Genomic DNA, 17,961 nt, shown 5'->3' on the forward strand with positions numbered 1-17,961 from the left:
CCTGAGTCTTAGAAGAACCCATTCCTTCATCTTCAGCATGCACCTTCTTTTTTTTTTTTTTTTTTTTTTTAAGAGATGGAGTCTTACTCTTCTTGCCCAGGCTGCAGTGCAGTGGCATGATCTCAACTCACTGCAACTTCCACCTCCCAGGTTTAAGCAATTCTCCGTGCCTCACCCTCCCCAGTAGCTGGGATTACAGGCGCACACCACCACACCTGGCTAATTTTTGTGTTTTTAGTAGAGATGGGGCTTCTCCACATTGGCCAGGCTGGTCTCGAACTCCTGACCTCAGGTGATCTGCCCGGCCTCGGCCTCCCAAAGTGCTGGGATTACAGGCGTGAGCCACAGTACCCAGCTGCAGCATGCACCTTCTTAAGGACAGTTCCTTTCTGGATCCTTCCTAAGGTTATGATTTCTAATCCTTCCTAACCCAGTTCACTGCCCCCACCATCACCCTCTGTCCACCCATTCTGCCTCACTTTCTACTTTCCTGATTCCCACAATTTCCAACAATCAGTCTTGGCCTCAGATTCCCGCCCTTCAGGTTCCAGTGTTCCTTGGGTCGTCTCTCTCCCCTGATCCTCTCTGATTAGGGGTAGCGGGTGTGAGTTGGAATTAAAGCCAGCCTTTATTGGAGTCCTAGGGCTGGATTCTGCATTGTGCTCCGCTGTGTCATTGCACCTTCTTGTTTCCGCCTTCTTTCTGCCCTGCTTCATCCTCTTCATACTCTAAGCCCTGCCAGCCCATGCTGACCGGAGCGCCGCTCCTTCCCACCTGCTGCTTTTCCATCTCCCTCTCTCCATCTTCTGTTCCTGGTCTTTCCTGGCACGGAGGCCCGAGCTCTGAGCTCTTGCCTTTTCCCGGGGCACCGTCCTGCTCCTCCTCATCACCCGGAGGCAGTGGCCCTGGTCTCCTCCTCCGGCTGCTGCGGGCCTGGGCCGCAGGGGTCAGCGTGGCCCGGCGGACAGCACAGTCACACCCTTGGGCGGCGGCGGCGGCAGGTGCAGTGCGAACGGCGCCCCCTGTAGGCTGGTGTGGGCGCTGCCTGGAGGCTGCTGAGGCGGCGCCGCCTGGAGGCTGGTGAGGGCGCTGCCTGGAGGCTGCTGCGGCGGCGGCGCCGCCTGGAGGTTGGTGTGGCGCTCGTTGGTGCCCAGCGCCCCGCCCGGGGCTTCCTGGCTGCGTCGCTGCTGCCCCCACCCAGGGCCGCAGGGCCCGGGTTCCACTTGGCGGCGTCTTCTCGCGAGTTGCTTTCGCTACTCCGAGAAGTCGGCGGTGCAGCAGCTAACGCCGCTGCTGCTTGGGTCACCGCAGGTAGCCATATTCCCCTCGGGGGCCGGCCGGGCTGTCGCCTCAGGCCGCCCATTCTGCTCCGGCCGCAGCCGCTTCTCCCTTCCCGCAGCCAGAGGAGGCGAGGGAGCGACCCCCAGGCACTGGGCGGCCGCCGCTTCCCCAGCAGCCCTCCAGAGGAGCGATGGAGAAAGACGCCAGGAAGCGGAAGGTCCCCGCGGGTCCGAGGGTCGCCCGGGGCTTCCTGCCCGTGAGCAGCTACCGGGACCCTCCCTGCCAAGTCGCTCCTCGAAAAACTCTAAGGTTCTCGGGCCTGCAGGCAGTGACAGTTTCCCCCTGACTGTGATGTAAGGCTGCAAACTCGAAGCCAGGCATTTTCTGCATATTCTTAAATAGGATGTTTCAGTCAAAGCCTTGATAATATAACCAATCTTTCTGATTATAGCCTGCTTATAAAGAGAACATATGTACATGAAAATAAGAATATTTATGAATAGTTTCCAAAGTTTGGAGGGGTCAAGTAGGGAGGAAAAACAAACGCTTCCACCCACCTTTGTTCACAAAAGTGTGCTTTACCAAATCGGTGTAAATTATAGATAACTTCTGAGAAAAACGTTTCTTCAATGCAGAAAACAAAACAAGGGCCGGGCGCGGCGGCTCAGGCCTGTAATCCCAGCATTTGGGAGGCCCAGGCCGGGGCGTGATCACCTGAAATCAGGAGCTGGAGACCAGCCTGGCCAACATGGTGAAAGCCCATTTCTACTACAAATACAAAAACTAGCTGGGCGTGGGGGTGGCCGCCTGTAATTCCAGCTACTCGGGAGGGTGAGGCGGGAGAATCGCTTGAACTTAGGAGGCAGAGGTTGCAGTGAGCAAAGATCCCGCCACTGCACTCCAGCCTGGGTGACAGAGTGAGACTCCGTCTCAAAAAAAAAAAAAACAAAAAAGGAATGAATCAACAATGTTTTAAATACGAGTTATAAAAATATTATCTTAATAGATTTTTTGTTTTGCTTGATCTCAGCAGTTTCTTTTAACCATTGTTTCCTTATTAGAAACCACTAGAAATTGGTTTTTAGTTCATTTATCTTTATTTTTATTTTTATTTCTGAGACAGAGTCCCAGTCTGTCGCCCAGGCTGTAGTGCAGTGGCATAATTTTGGCTCACTGCAATATCTGCCTCCCAGGTTCAAGCGATTCTCATGCCTCAGCCTCCCGAGTAGCTGGGATTACAAACATGCACCAGTACGCCTGGCTAATTTTTGTATTTGTGGTAGAGACGGGGTTTCACTGTGTTGGCCAGGCTGGTCTGGAATTCCTGACCACAAGTGATCCGCCTGTCTTGGCCTCCCAAAGTGCTGGAATTACTGGCGTGAGCCGCTGCGCCTGGCTCATTGCTTTTTTAAAAAAATACTTACTTTTGGCCGGGCGCGGTGGCTCAAGCCTGTAATCCCAGCACTTTGGGAGGCCGAGACGGGCGGATCACGAGGTCAGGAGATCGAGACCATCCTGGCTAACACGGTGAAACCCCATCTCTACTAAAAAATACAAAAAAAACTAGCCGGGCGAAGTGGCGGGCGCCTGTGGTCCCAGCTACTCGGGAGGCTGAGGCAGGAGAATGGCGGGAACCCGGGAGGCGGAGCTTGCAGTGAGCTGAGATCCGGCCACTGCACTCCAGCCTGAGCGACAGAGCCAGACTCAGTCTCAAAAATAAATAAATAAATAAATAAAAATAAAAAAATACTTACTTTTAATGTATTGAGGGGGTATAAGTGCGAGTTTCTCACATGCCTATATTGCATAGTGGTGAAGCCTGGGTAATTCATTGATCTGGGTTATCAGAAAACTGTGTTCAAGAAGCCTTGTTAGGCCGGGTGCGGTGGCTCAAGCCTGTAATCCCAGCACTTTGGGAGGCCGAGGCGGGTGGATCACGAGGTCAGGAGATCGAGACTATCCTGGCTAACACGGTGAAACCCCGTCTCTACTAAGAATACAAAAAAGGCCGGGCGCGGTGGCTCAAGCCTGTAATCCCAGCACTTTGGGAGGCCGAGACGGGCGGATCACGAGGTCAGGAGATCGAGACCATCCTGGCTAACACAATGAAACCCCGTCTCTACTAAAAATACAAAAAAATTAGCCGGGCGAGGTGGCGGGCGCCTGTAGTCCCAGCTACTCGGGAGGCTGAGGCAGGAGAATGGCGTAAACCCGGGAGGCGGAGCTTGCAGTGAGCCGAGATAGCGCCACTGCACTCCAGCCTGGGAGACACAGCGAGACTCCGTCTCAAAAAAAAAAAAAAAAAAAAAAAAAAAAAAAAAAAAAGAATACAAAAAAATTAGCCGGGCGTGGTAGCGGGCGCCTGTAGTCCCAGCTACTTGGGAGGCTGAGTCGGGAGAATGGCGTGAACCCAGGGGGCAGAGCTTGCAGTGAGCCGAGATCGCGCCACTGCACTCCAGCCTGGGAGACACAGCGAGACTCCGTCTCAAAAAAAAAAAAAAAAGAAGACTTGTTAGAGTTTTCTCCATGAAAGACAAATTTGGGGGCCTGGCACAGCGGCTCCCGGTTGTAATCCCAGTGCTTTCGGAGGCTGAGGCAGGCGGATCACGAGGTCAGGAGTTGGAGACCAACCTGGCCAACATGGTAAATCCCGTCTCTACCACCACCAATTAGCTGGGCGTGCTGGCGGGCGACCATAGTCCCAGCTACCTGGGAGGCTGAAGCAGGAGAATCACTTGAACCCAGGAGGCAGAGGTTGCAGAGAGCCAAGATGGCACCACTGCACTCCAGCTTAGCTGACAGAACCAGACTGTCTCTCAAAAACAAGAAAGAAAACAAAAGAAAATTTGGACTATTGCCAATTACAAATATTTTTAGAGAAGAATTCAAAACAGTAACTGTGGATGATGGAAACAATAGTTATGATAAAAATCTGATGAAAGTTCCCAGTTCACAAGGAAACTTAATTCTCTTATGTGCAGCATTTTAAGACAGTAACCCCAGTCATGACTGACAGCATCACATTAGGACCACCAGACTTATAAATTTCATATAATCTCCAGAAATAATTAATAACTTTTTTTTTTAAATAGATAGATTCTAGCTCTGTCACCCAGGCTGGAGTGCAGTGGTGCGATCTTGGCTCACTGCAACCTCTGCCTCCCAGGTTCAAGCAATTCTCCTGTCTCAGCCTCCCGAGTAGCTGAGACTACAGGCTTGTGCCACCACGCCCAGCTAATTTTATTTTTATTGGAGACAGGGTTTCACCCTATTGGTCAGGCTGGTCTCAAACTCCTGACCTCAGGTGATCCACCCGCCTTGGTCTCCCAAAGTGCTGGGATTTACAGTGACGGTGCCCACCCATTCATAAAATGTTTATACAAATATAACTTTAGCAAATATTTAGCATAACAATCAAAATTACAAATCATAACATTAAATTCGTATAAATATATGTAATTTTTGGAACATGTATATCAACAACATACCCATAAATATAACTGAGATGAAATCTAATGTCACCTCATTTGACAGTGCCCTCCCATGCAGTATCACCCCATTTGACAATGCCTGCCCATACAATCTACCAAATAAATTGAATCTTTTTTTTTTTTTTTTTTTTTTTGAGACGGTCTCTCCTCTGTCAGCCAGGCTGGAGTGCAGTGGCGCGATCTCGGCTCACTGCAAGCTCCGCCTCCTGGGTTCATGCCATTCTCCTGCCTCAGCCTCCCGAGTAGCTGGGATTACAGGCGCCCACCACCACGCCTGGCTAATTTTTTTTTTGTATTTTTTTTTCAGTAGAGATGGGATTTCACTGTGTTAGCCAGGATGGTCTCGATCTCCTGACTTCGTGATCTGCCTGCCTTGGCCTCCCAAAGTGCTGGGATTACAGGCGTGAGCCACCGCACCCGGCCTTTCGAATCTTTTAATACCTCTACAAGATGAGAGATACATCCTACACCTGCCACCTCTGATGGATCCACTGCCTCTGTGCCTGCCTGTACTGCTGATGCTCCAGTAGCTGCCTCAGCACCTCAGCCTAGGCCCAATGCCACTGAAGATGGACCTGCCCCCTGGGGACCCAGGAGTCCTACCACTCAGCTGTCCCCAGGAGTGCCCAGATCCTCATTCTTATCCAGGACCTAGGAGCCCTATCCCCTGGCCTTCCCTTATCAGCCGTAAATGATAAACATCATTTACAGCTGCTGCTGTTATCATCATCACTGCCTTTAGTGGCCAAGGGCCTTCCAAAGTGCCAGCTCTGGAAAGAAAGATACCCTTGGGGGGTGATGACACTCAGGTACACAGGTGCTCAACAGAGTGCTACCTCCTATCCTCAGACAGTCTTTGCGCGCAGCCATTGGCACTCCCGTTGTATGGAAGGAAACCAGCCCAGGGTCACACAGCTGGTCAGCAGCAACACAGCTGGTCTCAAATCTAAGGTGCCTGGCCCTGCCTCCATGAGGGACCGGCCTGCAAGGGAGGTTGATCCTGGCTTTGGGGAGCCTTTCCTGGGCTACACAAATAACCTCCCCTGTTTGAAGCCCCAAACTCTGCTCACATCGCCTTCCTTTCCCTGTCTCTGCTTGGGCTATAATCAAGGCAATGCTAGCAACCCTTCATGGGCATTATGGTACTCTCTGCCATTCACTTTTGGGCTAATCTGACTTCAGCCCCCACTTACTTGGTCTCTCCTTTACAACCAAGACAACCCAAATCTAGGGCTTTTTTGTTTTTGTTTTTTTGAGACAGAGTCTCACTCTGTCACCCAGGCTAGAGTGCAATGGCATGATCTCAGCTCACTGCAACCTCCCCCTCCCAGGTTCAAGGGATTGTCCTGCCTCAGCCTCCTGAGTAGCTGGGACTACAGGTGCATGCTACCACGCCTGGCTAATTTTTGTATTTTTAGTAGAGACAGGGTTTCACCATGTTGGTCAGGCTGGTCTCCAACTCCTGACCTCGTGATCTACCTGCCTTAGCCTCCCAAAGTGCTGGGATTACAGGCATGAGCCACCTCGCCCAGCCAAATCTAGGGCTGCAGCATGGCAGCAACATACAAATAGAACTGAATTCCATAGTTTTGTTATCCCTGTTTTTTGTTTGTTTGTTTGTTGTTTTTCGAGACGTAGTCTTGCTGTGTCGCCTAGGCTGGAGTTCAGTAGTACGATCTCAGCTCACTGCAACCTCTGCCTCCCGGGTTCAAACTATTCTCCTGCCTCAGCCTCCCGAGTTGCTGGGACTACAGGCGCCTGCCACCACACCTGGCTAATTTTTGTATTTTTAGTAGAGTCAGGGTTTCACCATATTGGCCAGGCTGGTCTTGAACTCCTGACCTTGTGATCTGCCCACTTTGGCCTCCCAAAGTGCTGAGATTACAGGCATGAGCCACCCCACCCAGCCCCTGTTTTGTTTTTGTTTTGCTTGTTTCTTAGGGTTGTTTTTCTATTTACGGTAAAGGCATTGGCTTTCCATTTGTAGCATCAATAGAATATTTCCTGTTGACAGTAACCTTATGTCATAGTAAATGGTAAAGGGATTTAAAGCAGTGGTTTTCAGCTGCCAGAGGCCTGAGTGAGTTTGGGCGCACTCTGTGTGATCAGGCAGAAGAAGGCCTTTGGGAAGTTTAGCTGAGGACAGGGCCAGGAAAGGTGATGGACAGTGGGGGTTTGTCCTGGTCACCAGGCCCCTGGGTCCTGCCCACCTGCTTGGCACTCCCCACCCATCACTCATGATGCTGCCAAACCCTCTGGGTATTGTAGCCAAATCCCCTGGGAGAGAAGCTGATGAACTTTGTTCCTTGAAATGCACAGATTCCTTGGACATCCCTGGTAGGTCAATCATGAAAGTCAACTTGGTTTTCTCCCCCTCATTTGGGTTCAGAATTTAAAGTCCACACTCACAGGCAGTAAGGTGATATAGATAAGTGACAACATCACTCTGTTTCAGATGTGAAAACGTCTATGTGGGGTAGGGGTGATTTGAGACCACACAACCTTGTGCTACAGAGTGGAATTCCCAGGCCAGAGGGAGACATTTTATTGCCATGTTATGATCTTATCATTGAGTTTAAAGGCAGTCTTGTTTCATTTTGGATTCTTTCTTATGTTTATATCTTATAAGGGCACTTTGAATTTCCAAGCAAATAATAATTTTGAGTTAACTTTTATTCATTGACTTCTTTTTTTTTTTTTTTGAGACGGAGTCTTGCTCTGTCACCCAGGCTGGAGTGCAGTGGCGTGATCTCGGCTCACTGCAAGCTCCACCTCCCGGGTTCGTGCCATTCTCCTGCCTCAGCCTGCCGAGCAGCTGGGACTACAGGCGCCCGCCACTACGACCGGCTAAGTTTTTACATTTTTCGTAGAGACAGAGTTTCACCGTGTTAGCCAGGATGGTCTCGATCTCCTGACCTCGTGATCCACCCACCTCGGCCTCCCAAAGTGCTGGGATTACAGGCATGAGCCATCGCACCTGGCCTTATTCATTGACTTCTAGCACAATTATATGATCAGAAACATGCTGTGTGATTTGATTCCTCTGAAATATATTGAGATTTGCTGCAACAAAATAAGTTAGGTGAATTTTTGTAAATGTGCTATGCATGCTTAAAATGAATGTATCTACAACATTTGTTTCTGAGATACAGGTTGATGGATGGATGGCTACATGGATGTGATGGAGATGGTTTACTATTGGGACCTTCCGCATCCTACTGATGTTTAGTTGCTTAGGATATGAATGGATGAGCGGGGACTATAAAACCTCGCACTCGGCCGGGCGCGGTGGCTCAAGCCTGTAATCCCAGCACTTTGGGAGGCCGAGACGGGCGGATCACAAGGTCAGGAGATCGAGACCATCCTGGCTAATATGGTGAAACCCCGTCTCTACTAAAAATACAAAAAACTAGCCGGGCGAGGTGGTGGGCGCCTGTAGTCCCAGCTACTCGGGAGGCTGAGGCAGGAGAATGGCGTAAACTCGGGAGGCGGAGCTTGCAGTGAGCTGAGATCGGGCCACTGCACTCCAGCCTGGGCGACAGAGCGAGACTCCGTCTCAAAAAAAAAAAAAAAAAAAACAAAAAAAAAACCTCGCACTCTGCTTGGGTATGAGGTTCTTCCTGTCGTCCTGTCATCATTTGTTTTTTATGTTTTGCCTCCAAGTTTGACCTTGAGGAACCCTGGGAGCCGCCCAGAAGCAGGGACAGGGAGCTGGTTGGGGAGGACCAGAAAGCAGGTTTGTGAAGGTTCCAGAGAGGACCTGTCCTTGGGAGGAGTGTGGGGGGCTGAGATGGAGGAGTGGGCATTGGAAGGACGCCGGCGCTCTGTGGAATGTCCACTGTGAGGCACCACGTTCCGGGTCCGGGGATTGGTGGAGAGGGAGTATTAAGCCCCAGGGTTGTTAAGGCAGCGCCCAGATGGAAGAAGGTTTGTTGGAAAGCAGAGCCCTGGCCCCATCAAATTGCTCCTGAGCCTCCCGCTCCCTTGCCCCGCGCGTCCTGTTGCTTCTCTGATTGACCTTCTCCCTGACCTGTAGCTAAACCTTCCACCAGTACTTGAAAACTTATTTTGAACCGGATCCTTTCCCACACCCGTTTCTCCTCCTCCTCTTCCTCCTCCTCCTCCTCCTCCTCCTCCTCCAGGTGCCCAACAGCCCCCTTCTCCTCCTTTCCCTTCCCTTCCCTCCCCTCCCCTCCCCCTCCCCAAGTCAGATCCGGCCCACGTCCCCATCCCCTTCCCTCCCCCCGCCCTAAGCCACCCCCACCTCTGTCCTGGCCGCCTGAGAGGACCGGGACATGCGGGTGCGGTGGCTGCTCTTTTGGCTCCTCCTGCTGGGATTTCTCAGCCATCAGTCGACCTATGTGAGTAGACGCTGGACCCGCGGGGTTTCTTCCTTGTTATTGGGCCGTGTCACGCGGCATGAAATTACACAGCTCTGGCCTGTAATCCCAGCACTTTAGGGAGCCGAGGTGGGCAGATCACTTGAGTCCAGGAGTTCAAGACTAGCTGGGGCATCATAGCTAAACCCCATCTCTACAAAAAATGCCAAAAAAAGATCAGTCGGGCCTGGTGGTGCGCACCTGTTGTCCCAGTTACTGGAGAGGCTGAGGTGGGAGGATCGCTTCGGCCCAGGAGTTGGAAGCTGCAGTGAGCCCAGATTGCCCCGCTGCACTCTTGTCTCAAACACAACGAATCAAAACAAAGTGAAATGTCATTTGAGTTTTGTGTCATCTTGTTTGACGACTTTTTTTTTTTTTTTTTTTTTTTTTGAGACAGAGTCTCACTCTGTCGCCCAAGCTGGAGTGCAGTGGCAAGATCTTGGTTTACTGCAACCTCTGCCTCCCGGGTTCAATCGATTGTCCTGCCTCAGCCTCCTGAGTAGCTGGGATTACAGGCGCAGACCACCACGCCTGGCTAATTTCTGTATTTTTAGTAGAGATGGGCTTTCACCATCTTGGCCCGGATAGTCTCTATCTCTTGACCTTATGATCTGCCTGCCTCAGTCTCCCAAAGTCTGGGATTACAGGCGTGAGCCACAGCACTGGGCCAAAATATATAACCTTAAGGGTAAGTTTACTAACTTTGAAAAGTACATACACCAGAATAACCCAACCCCCTTTCAAGATCTACACTATTTTTTTGTTTGTTTGTTTTGTTTTGAGATGGAGTTTCTCTCTTGTTGCCCAGGCTGGTGTGCAATGGCACGGTATCAGCTCACCGCAACCTCCACCTCCCAGGTTCAAGAGATTCTCCTGCCTCAGCCTCTCGAGTAGCTGGGATTACAGGCATGTGCCACCATGCCCGGCTAATTTTGTATTTTTAGTAGAGATGGGGTTTCTCTATGTTGGTCAGGCTGGTTTTGAACTCCCGACCTCAAGTGATCCTCCCACCTCGGCTTCCCAAAGTGTTGGGATTACAGGCGTGAACCACCGTGCCCAGCCAAGATCTACACTATTACGTCACCCCAGAAAGTGAACTCTCCCTTTTCCCAGCCAATCTCTTTCTTATCATAGGTTAGCTTGCTTATTCTGGAATTTCGTGTATATAGATGCATGCCATGCCATAGGTACTCTTTTGTGTGTGCCTTATTCTGCTCAACACAATGTTTCTGAAATCATTACCATTGTTGCACAGTTCCCTAACGCCATCCTTTCCATTTCAGACTCAGTATATGCTGAGTTCAACCTGTTGAAGGGCTATCTCTGTTTAATTCACCATGTTGAAAGAAACATTTAAAATTAAGATGTTTTCAAGAATATATAGTTAAATCCTGAGGAATCAACCAACCTCCTTGTGTATCTCTCAAGACCAAACATTTAGATCCATGGGACACCTTGGCTTGGCTGGACCAAGCTGGACTCAGGACTTCTGGTTGCTTCTGAGTCCTCCATGGGTCTTCAGTCTGGCTCCCACCGAGAGAGACAGTGGCAACTTGGGTAGGGTCATTTCATGGCTAATCACAGGAGATAAAAGGGCAAATGGAAATGGAAATGCGGCCGGGCGCGGTGGCTCAAGCCTGTAATCCCAGCACTTTGGGAGGCCGAGACGGGCGGATCACAAGGTCAGGAGATCGAGACCAGCCTGGCTAATACGGTGAAACCCCGTCTCTACTAAAAAATACAAAAAACTAGCCGGGTGAGGTGGCGGGCGCCTGTAGTCCCAGCTACTCGGGAGGCTGAGGCAGGAGAATGGCGTAGACCCGGGAGGCGGAGCTTGCAGTGAGCTGAGATGCGGCCACTGCACTCCAGCCTGGGCGACAGAGCGAGACTCCGTCTCAAAAAAAAAAAAAAAAAAGAAATGGAAATGCTTTAGGGTCGCTGCTTGGAAGTAGCAAACATCACTCCTGCTCACATCCTGTTGGCCACGACGAATCTTGTAACTGGGGCCACGTCAGTGGAGTTCGGAAATAAAATCCATCCTATTTATTAGGAGGTATGTGGTTGCACGGAAAAGGTCACGGATGTGTAATTCTTGTTTTTTTGTTTTTTTGGTTTTTTTAGATGGAGTCTCACTCTGTTGCCCAGGCTGGAGTGCAGTGGTGCAATCTTGGCTCACTGCAGCCTCTGCCTCCTGAATTCAAGCCATTCTCCTGTCTCAGCCTCCCACGTAGCTGGGACTACAGGCACATGCTACCACGACTGACTAATTTTTTTGCATTTTTAGTAGAGACAGGGCTTTACCATATTGTAACGTGGTTACAATTGTGATGTGGTTCGCATAAGAGTCTAATGGAATTAATATCAACAATCTTAGAGAAATTCCACACTATTCATGCCATTTTGCCATTTTCATAATCTCCACGTTGGTAATTTTTTTTTTTTTTTTTTTTTTTTTTTTTTTGAGACGGAGTCTTGCTCTGTCACCCAGGCTGAAGTGCAGTGGCATGATCTCGGATCACTGCAATCTCTGCCTCCCTGGTTCAAGCGGTTCTTCTGCCTCAGCCTCCCAAGTAGCTGGAACTACAGGTACGTGCCACCGTGCCCTGCTAATTTTTTGTATTTTTAGTAGAGATGGGGTTTCACCATGTTAGCTAGGATGGACTCGATCTCCTGATCTCGTGATCCACCCGCCTGGGCCTCCCAAAGTGCTGGGATTACAGGCGTGAGCCACTGCGCCTGGCCCACCTTGGTAATTTTTAAGCACTAAAATTTGATACTTATTTGTGAATGAAGTCATCTCTTCATTGTATTTTTTTTTTTTTTTTTTTTTTTTACTTATGCTGAGTTTTAAATGACAAAGATTCACATAATCCAAGAGAGAAGTATGATTCAGAGGGATTCTTTTATCATGTGATAATGTGATAAATACAACCAATGTTATACATCAATTTAAAAAATAAGTAAATAAAGAAAAGATAATTACTGGCCAGGCTGTAATCACAGCACTTTGAGAGGCCAAGGTGGGTGGATCATGAGGTCAGGAGTTCGATACCAGCCTGGCCAAGATGGTGAAACCCCGTCTCAACTAAAAATACAAAAATTAGCAGAGCGCAGTGGCAGGCACCTGTAATCCCAGTTACTCAGTAGGCTGAGGCAGGAGAATCGCTTGAACCTGGGAGGTGGAGGTTGCAGTGAGCTAAGATCGTGCCACTGCACTCTAGACTGGGCGACAGAGCAAGACTTTGTCTCAAAATAAAAAAAAAAAAAAAGAAAAGAAAAGAAAAGAAAGAAAAGATAATGACTTTATACTTAGCTTGTCTTACCCATGGGTGACAGACTGCATGTGGCCCAGGACAGTTTTGAATGCAGTTCAACACAAATTTGTAAACTTTGTGAAAACATTATGAGATTTGGGCCAGGCACGGTGGCTCATGCCTGTAATCCCAGCACTTTGGAGGCCAAGGCGGGCAGATCACCTGAGGTCAGGAGTTTGAGACCACCCTGTCCAAGATGGCAAAACCCCGTCTCCACATAAAATACAAAAATTAGCCAGGCATGGTGGCAGGGACCTGTAATCTCAGCTACCGGGGAGGCTGAGGCAGGAGAATGGCTTGAGCCCAGGAGCTGGAGGTTGCAGTGAGACGAGATTGTACCACTGCACTCCAGTCTGGGCAACTGAGCAGGACTGTCTCCAAAGAAAAAAAAAAAGAGTTTTTTTTTTTAGATCATCAGCTATTGTTAGTGTATGTTATGTGTGCCCCAAGACAACTTTGCTTCTTTTAATATAGCCCAGGGAAGCCAAAAGATTGGATATCCCTGCTTTATACCAAGAAAAAAGACACTCCACATTTGCAATGCCTAAAAACACTACCAGCCATCCAAAAAACATGAGACTGGTAACTTCTGTTCTTTTTTGTAGCAGTGGCATCTCATGTTGATATCTGAGGGATGTGGTTACATTTTGGAGGAGGTTAACGGTTTCTAAGGATGATTCTTTTTGACTGAAATATTGTCAGTGTCATTGACCTTTTCGTTATTTCTACTATTATTATTTCAGGTTATCAATTCTCTGCCTGACCATTTTCAGCCTGGGCCTGACTTTTTTGGAATTCCTTGGATAGCTATCATTATTGTGTTTCTGGGAATTTCTACACTTGGCATTTTCCTCTGGAAAACTAGCTTTGGTGTGAGTATACTAACTTTCTGTAGAGATATACTTGTAATCACAAATGAGAAGAAATTGTTTAAAACAATTAATGTTTCTGGACTTCATTATAAATATGTGGTTTTACCCAAAAAATCAGGGAAATGATTTATTAGCATAAGAATTATGAAAATATCTGCCATTTACATTATGAAAATTAAATAGGTTGGTGTTTGTTTAATAGAATGTCAGGAGAGCTTTTGGTCAAAAATAAGTTTTTTTAACCTTTGTGCTATTTATCAGAAATGGAGTATGAAATTTCATCCCTAAATAGGAAATTCTTTCTAAACTCTTCTGCTTTATAATTCTATCGTACGGGTGGAAGGAAAGCTTCCACTCCCCTCTCTAAAGATTCACTGCAGAAATGAGCTGACAACAGACAGCTTAACAGGAGAAGAAAAACATAGAACAGGTACAAACATGAGAGCCAGCTGAAAAATGAGGCTGCTAGAAGGGCCAGATGGTTGATGCTTAAAGAGCACCCTCTTCTGAGGGGAAAGGAAGATAGATAGAGATGTAGGCAATTTAGAGGGGCAGCAAATGATTTTTAGGGGAAATGAAAGAGCCCAAGGAACAAACAATTGGCCTGAGACAAAGTTCCTCTGAGATCATAGGGACAAGGTGACAAACTGCAGGAAGGTGAAGGGCAGAACTGCGCTGCGTCTCATGATGCAGAGAAAGCCCCAGAGAATCTCTTAGAACTGCAAGTGATCTCTTAGAAGCTCAAGTGATCCACCTGCCTCAGCCTCCCAAATTGTTGGGATTACAGGTGTGAGCCACCACACCTGGCCTGAAATAATATCTGTCAAATTCTTTGTGGAATTTGTTTTTTCTGATTTCTGCACATAGGATAAAAAACAAAACATGTACTAGGATTTCGAGAGAAGCAATGGGTAAATGTGTCTGGGCAGGGTAATTTCGAATGACATCAGTCAAAGTGCATGTTCCCAGTTGCAACTGGAGAGCAATCAGCATGTCAAAAGTCTGTACTTGATAAGAATTTGGCTGCTAAGTTGTGCCATAATTTGCCTTTTGAGCCTTTTGTCCATTGGGTAAATTGAGCTCTACATTTTCTCTTGCCATTCATGAAACTACATTTTCTCTTGCCATTCATGACAGTAAAAATGTGGTTGTCTGGGGGCTGAAGCTCCTTCTGAACAATGATCCAAGATAAAAGTACTAATACCACAATGTTTTTTGATATTCAAGGAAAGAGGAAGTATGTTTGATTTTTACAACTTAGATAATTACACATCATTTGGCACTGCCTTCCAAGATATGTACAAAACAGAAAATATATGAGTTATGAAGGTATCTAGGCCCAATTTAACATTCTCTACTCCACTTAGTCCTGAAAAGAGAATTTTCGGTATAAATTGGGGGACTTTTTTTGTTTGTTTTGTTTCTGAGATGAGTCTCCCTCTGTTGCCCAGGCTGGAGTATAATCGTGTGATCTCAGCTCATTGCAACCTCCACCTCCTGGCTTCAAGCGGTTCTCTTGCCTCAGCCTCCCAAGTAGCTGGGATTACAGGTGCCCACCACCACGCCCAGCTAATTTTTGTATTTTTAGTAGAGTCGGGATTTTACCATGTTGGCCAGGCTGGTCGCAAACTCCCGACCTCAAATGATCCGCCCACCTCAGCCTCCCAAAGTGATGGAATTACAAGTGTGAGCCACCACGTGAGCCGAGATCACGCCACTGCACTCCAGCCTGGGAGACACAGCGAGACTCCGTCTCAAAAAAAAAAAAAAAAAAAAAAAAAAAAATTCCGTTAAGGAAAGTTCAGTTGAGCTGTTTGACTTGGACAACTTTGCACCTTCTCATCTTTCTACTTGTCATCTAGTCATCTAGTCATCTATCTCATTACCTCCTAAGGAGGGACATCGTGGGTGCCATGAAACGTTCATGCATGACAGCGTTTCTTCACTTCTCATTTCTTCATGTGGTTGACATTCTCCTAGCTCCAAACTGGGCCAGCTACCTTTCTTATGAAATCTAGCAGTAGCTGTGGGATAGATGTGGTTGCTCTTTCATCTTTTTAGGTTACCCATTGCTTCTCTCGAAATCCTAGTACATGTTTTGTTTTTTATCCTATGTGCAGAAATCAGAAAAAACAAATTCTACAAAGAATTTGACAGATATTATTTCAGGCCAGGTGTGGTGGCTCACACCTGTAATCCCAACAATTTGGGAGGCTGAGGCAGGTGGATCACTTGAGGTCAGGAGTTCAAGACCAGTTGGGCCAACATGGTGAAACCCCATCTATACTAAAAAGATAAAGATTACCCAGGCATGGTAGCGGGCACCTGTAATCCCAGCTACTTGGGAGGCCGAGGCATAAGAATCGCTTGAATCTGGGAGGTGGAGGTTGTGGTGAGCCAAGGTGGCGCCACTGCATTTCAGCGTGAGTGACAGAGTGAGACTCCATCTCAAAAAGAAAAAAAAAAGAAAGTTAAAAAAAAAAAAGTTATTTCCATGACTACTTCAGGAAATTCAGAGGTATCTGACCCACATCTGAGACGGGATTTGCATTGTGTCATAGCTATGATGAGAACAGGCCGGGCGCGGTGGCTCAAGCCTGTAATCCCAGCACTTTGGGAGGCCGAGACGGGCGGATCACGAGGTCAGGAGATCGAGACCATCCTGGCTAACCCGGTGAAACCCCGTCTCTACTAAAAATACAAAAAACTAGCCGGGCGAGGTGGCGGGCACCTGTACTCCCAGCTACCCGGGAGGCTGAGGCAGGAGAATGGCGTGAACCCGGGAGGCGGAGCTTGCAGTGAGCTGAGATCCGGCCACTGCACTCCAGCCTGGGCGACAGAGCGAGACTCCGTCTCAAAAAAAAATAATAAATAAAATATGATGAGAACAAATATTTAATATCTTAGAAGATTAAAATCATACAGTGACAATATGGAAATCTTGGTGGGAATTCAGTCGTTAGTGAGAATGTTTTGCATTAGGTTCAAACCAGCCTCAATGAGGGTGATGTCAGGGAAGGGAAAGTGGACTCTGAGTAGAACAGGGACAGAAGGAAGATGCTCCAGAGCGGGGGTGAAATGTTACAAATTCTGGAACTCAGAGAGCCAAAGGTAATTGCATCCTTTTCAAGTTGTAAAACATGTTAACCTGTGGTAAAATATTTAATAACATGATAATTACCATCTAACCCTGTTGAAGTGTACAGTTCAGTTGTGTGAAGTATATTCATGTCTTTTTTTTCTTTTTTTTTTTTTTTTGAGATGGAGTCTCACCCTGTCACCAGGCTGGAGTGCAATGGTGCGATCTCAGCTCACTGCAACCTCTACCTCCCGGGTTCAAGCGATTCTCCTGCCTCAGCCTCCCGAGTAGCTGGGACGACACGAGTGCGCCACCAGGCTTACCTAATTTTTGTATTTTTAGTAGAGACAGAGTTTCACCATCTTGGCCAGGCTGGTCTTGAACTCCTGACCCCGTGATCCACCCACCTCGGCCTCTCAAAGTGCTGGGATTACAGGCATGAGCCACCGTGCCTGGCAGTCATTCTTAAATTATTGTTTCCCAGGTGTCTTTCCTCAAGACTGTCTTAAAGTTACAAAATGTACATGACAGATCTACGGATGTACAGCGGAGAGCCTGGAGGTCCAATAGCCGTAGCCAAGAAGGTATGGCTCTGTTGGAATCCCCATAGCATGGAAATGAGTTTGACCTGGAAAGGGAAAGAACAGCTTCTTGCCCTCAGGTTTCTCACCTTCTCTCTTCACCCTCACCAAGGGCTGAGGTCCACTTGTATGCACACAAAGAAAAGGGTTTCTTCCTTTCCAGGAATTAAAATTGGCCTGGAAGACCTCTTTACTTCATGGAGATATATGGAAGCCAAAGTTCGAGCTGAGGTCCATAAGGTGACAACGAAGGTCAACAGTCATTACCAAATCCATGGACAGAGGAAGACTACCGAGGAAGGGTAAGATGTGCCTTGACACAAACACTGTTGTATGAACCATGTGCCAATCAAAGTAGACAACTGTAATATCCTTGAGAATATTTTCTGCAATATTTGTGGCAAATTCAGTGGGTACAAAATTGAGTTTGTCCTTTCTGCTCGATTAGTTTAATCTGCATAACTCCTTTCCCTTCCTACATTCTTGTTTGTAATTTTTTTGGGGGGAACAGGAGGTGCTAGTACTGGCATTGATTTTCCTTTCTCTCTCTCTCTTTTTTTTTTTTTTTTTCCTGAGATGGAGCTTTGCTCTTGTTGCCCAGGCTGGAGTGCAATGGCACAATCTTGGCTCACTGCCTTTTGGGTTCAAGTGATTCTCCTGCCTCAGCCTCCCAAGTAGCTGGGATTACAGGTGCCTACCACCAAGCCCAGCTGATTTTTGTATTTTTACTAAAGATGAGGTTTCACCATGTTGTCCAGGCTGGTCTCCAACTTCTGATATCAGGTGATCCACCCGCCTCAGCCTCCCAGACTGCTGGGATTAGAGGCGTGAGCCACCACTATTTTTTTTTTTTTAATTTTGAGATAGAGTCTCACTCTGTCACCCAGGCTGGCATGCTGTGGCGCAATCTTGGCTCACTGCAACCTCTGCATCCCAGGTTCAAGAAATTCTGCCTCAGCCTCCC

General features: G+C 47.9%; 1 protein-coding gene across 1 annotated transcript in view; it reads left to right on the forward strand.

Annotated features, from left to right (window-relative positions):
• The first annotated feature begins 745 nt into the window (after positions 1–745).
• LOC105467732 (transport and Golgi organization protein 1 homolog) overlaps positions 746–17,961 on the forward strand; it is a 28,999-nt gene continuing 11,783 nt past the window's right edge. The window contains exons 1-6 of the mRNA XM_071083685.1: positions 746–946; positions 1,029–1,537; positions 8,436–8,508; positions 13,209–13,337; positions 16,901–17,000; positions 17,161–17,299. Of these exons, the coding sequence (XP_070939786.1) occupies positions 746–946; positions 1,029–1,537; positions 8,436–8,508; positions 13,209–13,337; positions 16,901–17,000; positions 17,161–17,299 (1,151 nt within the window). The remainder of the gene's footprint in view (positions 947–1,028; positions 1,538–8,435; positions 8,509–13,208; positions 13,338–16,900; positions 17,001–17,160; positions 17,300–17,961) is intronic.

This window comes from Macaca nemestrina, chromosome 18, assembly GCF_043159975.1.
Source record: "Macaca nemestrina isolate mMacNem1 chromosome 18, mMacNem.hap1, whole genome shotgun sequence".
Classification (NCBI taxonomy): Eukaryota; Metazoa; Chordata; class Mammalia; order Primates; family Cercopithecidae; genus Macaca; species Macaca nemestrina.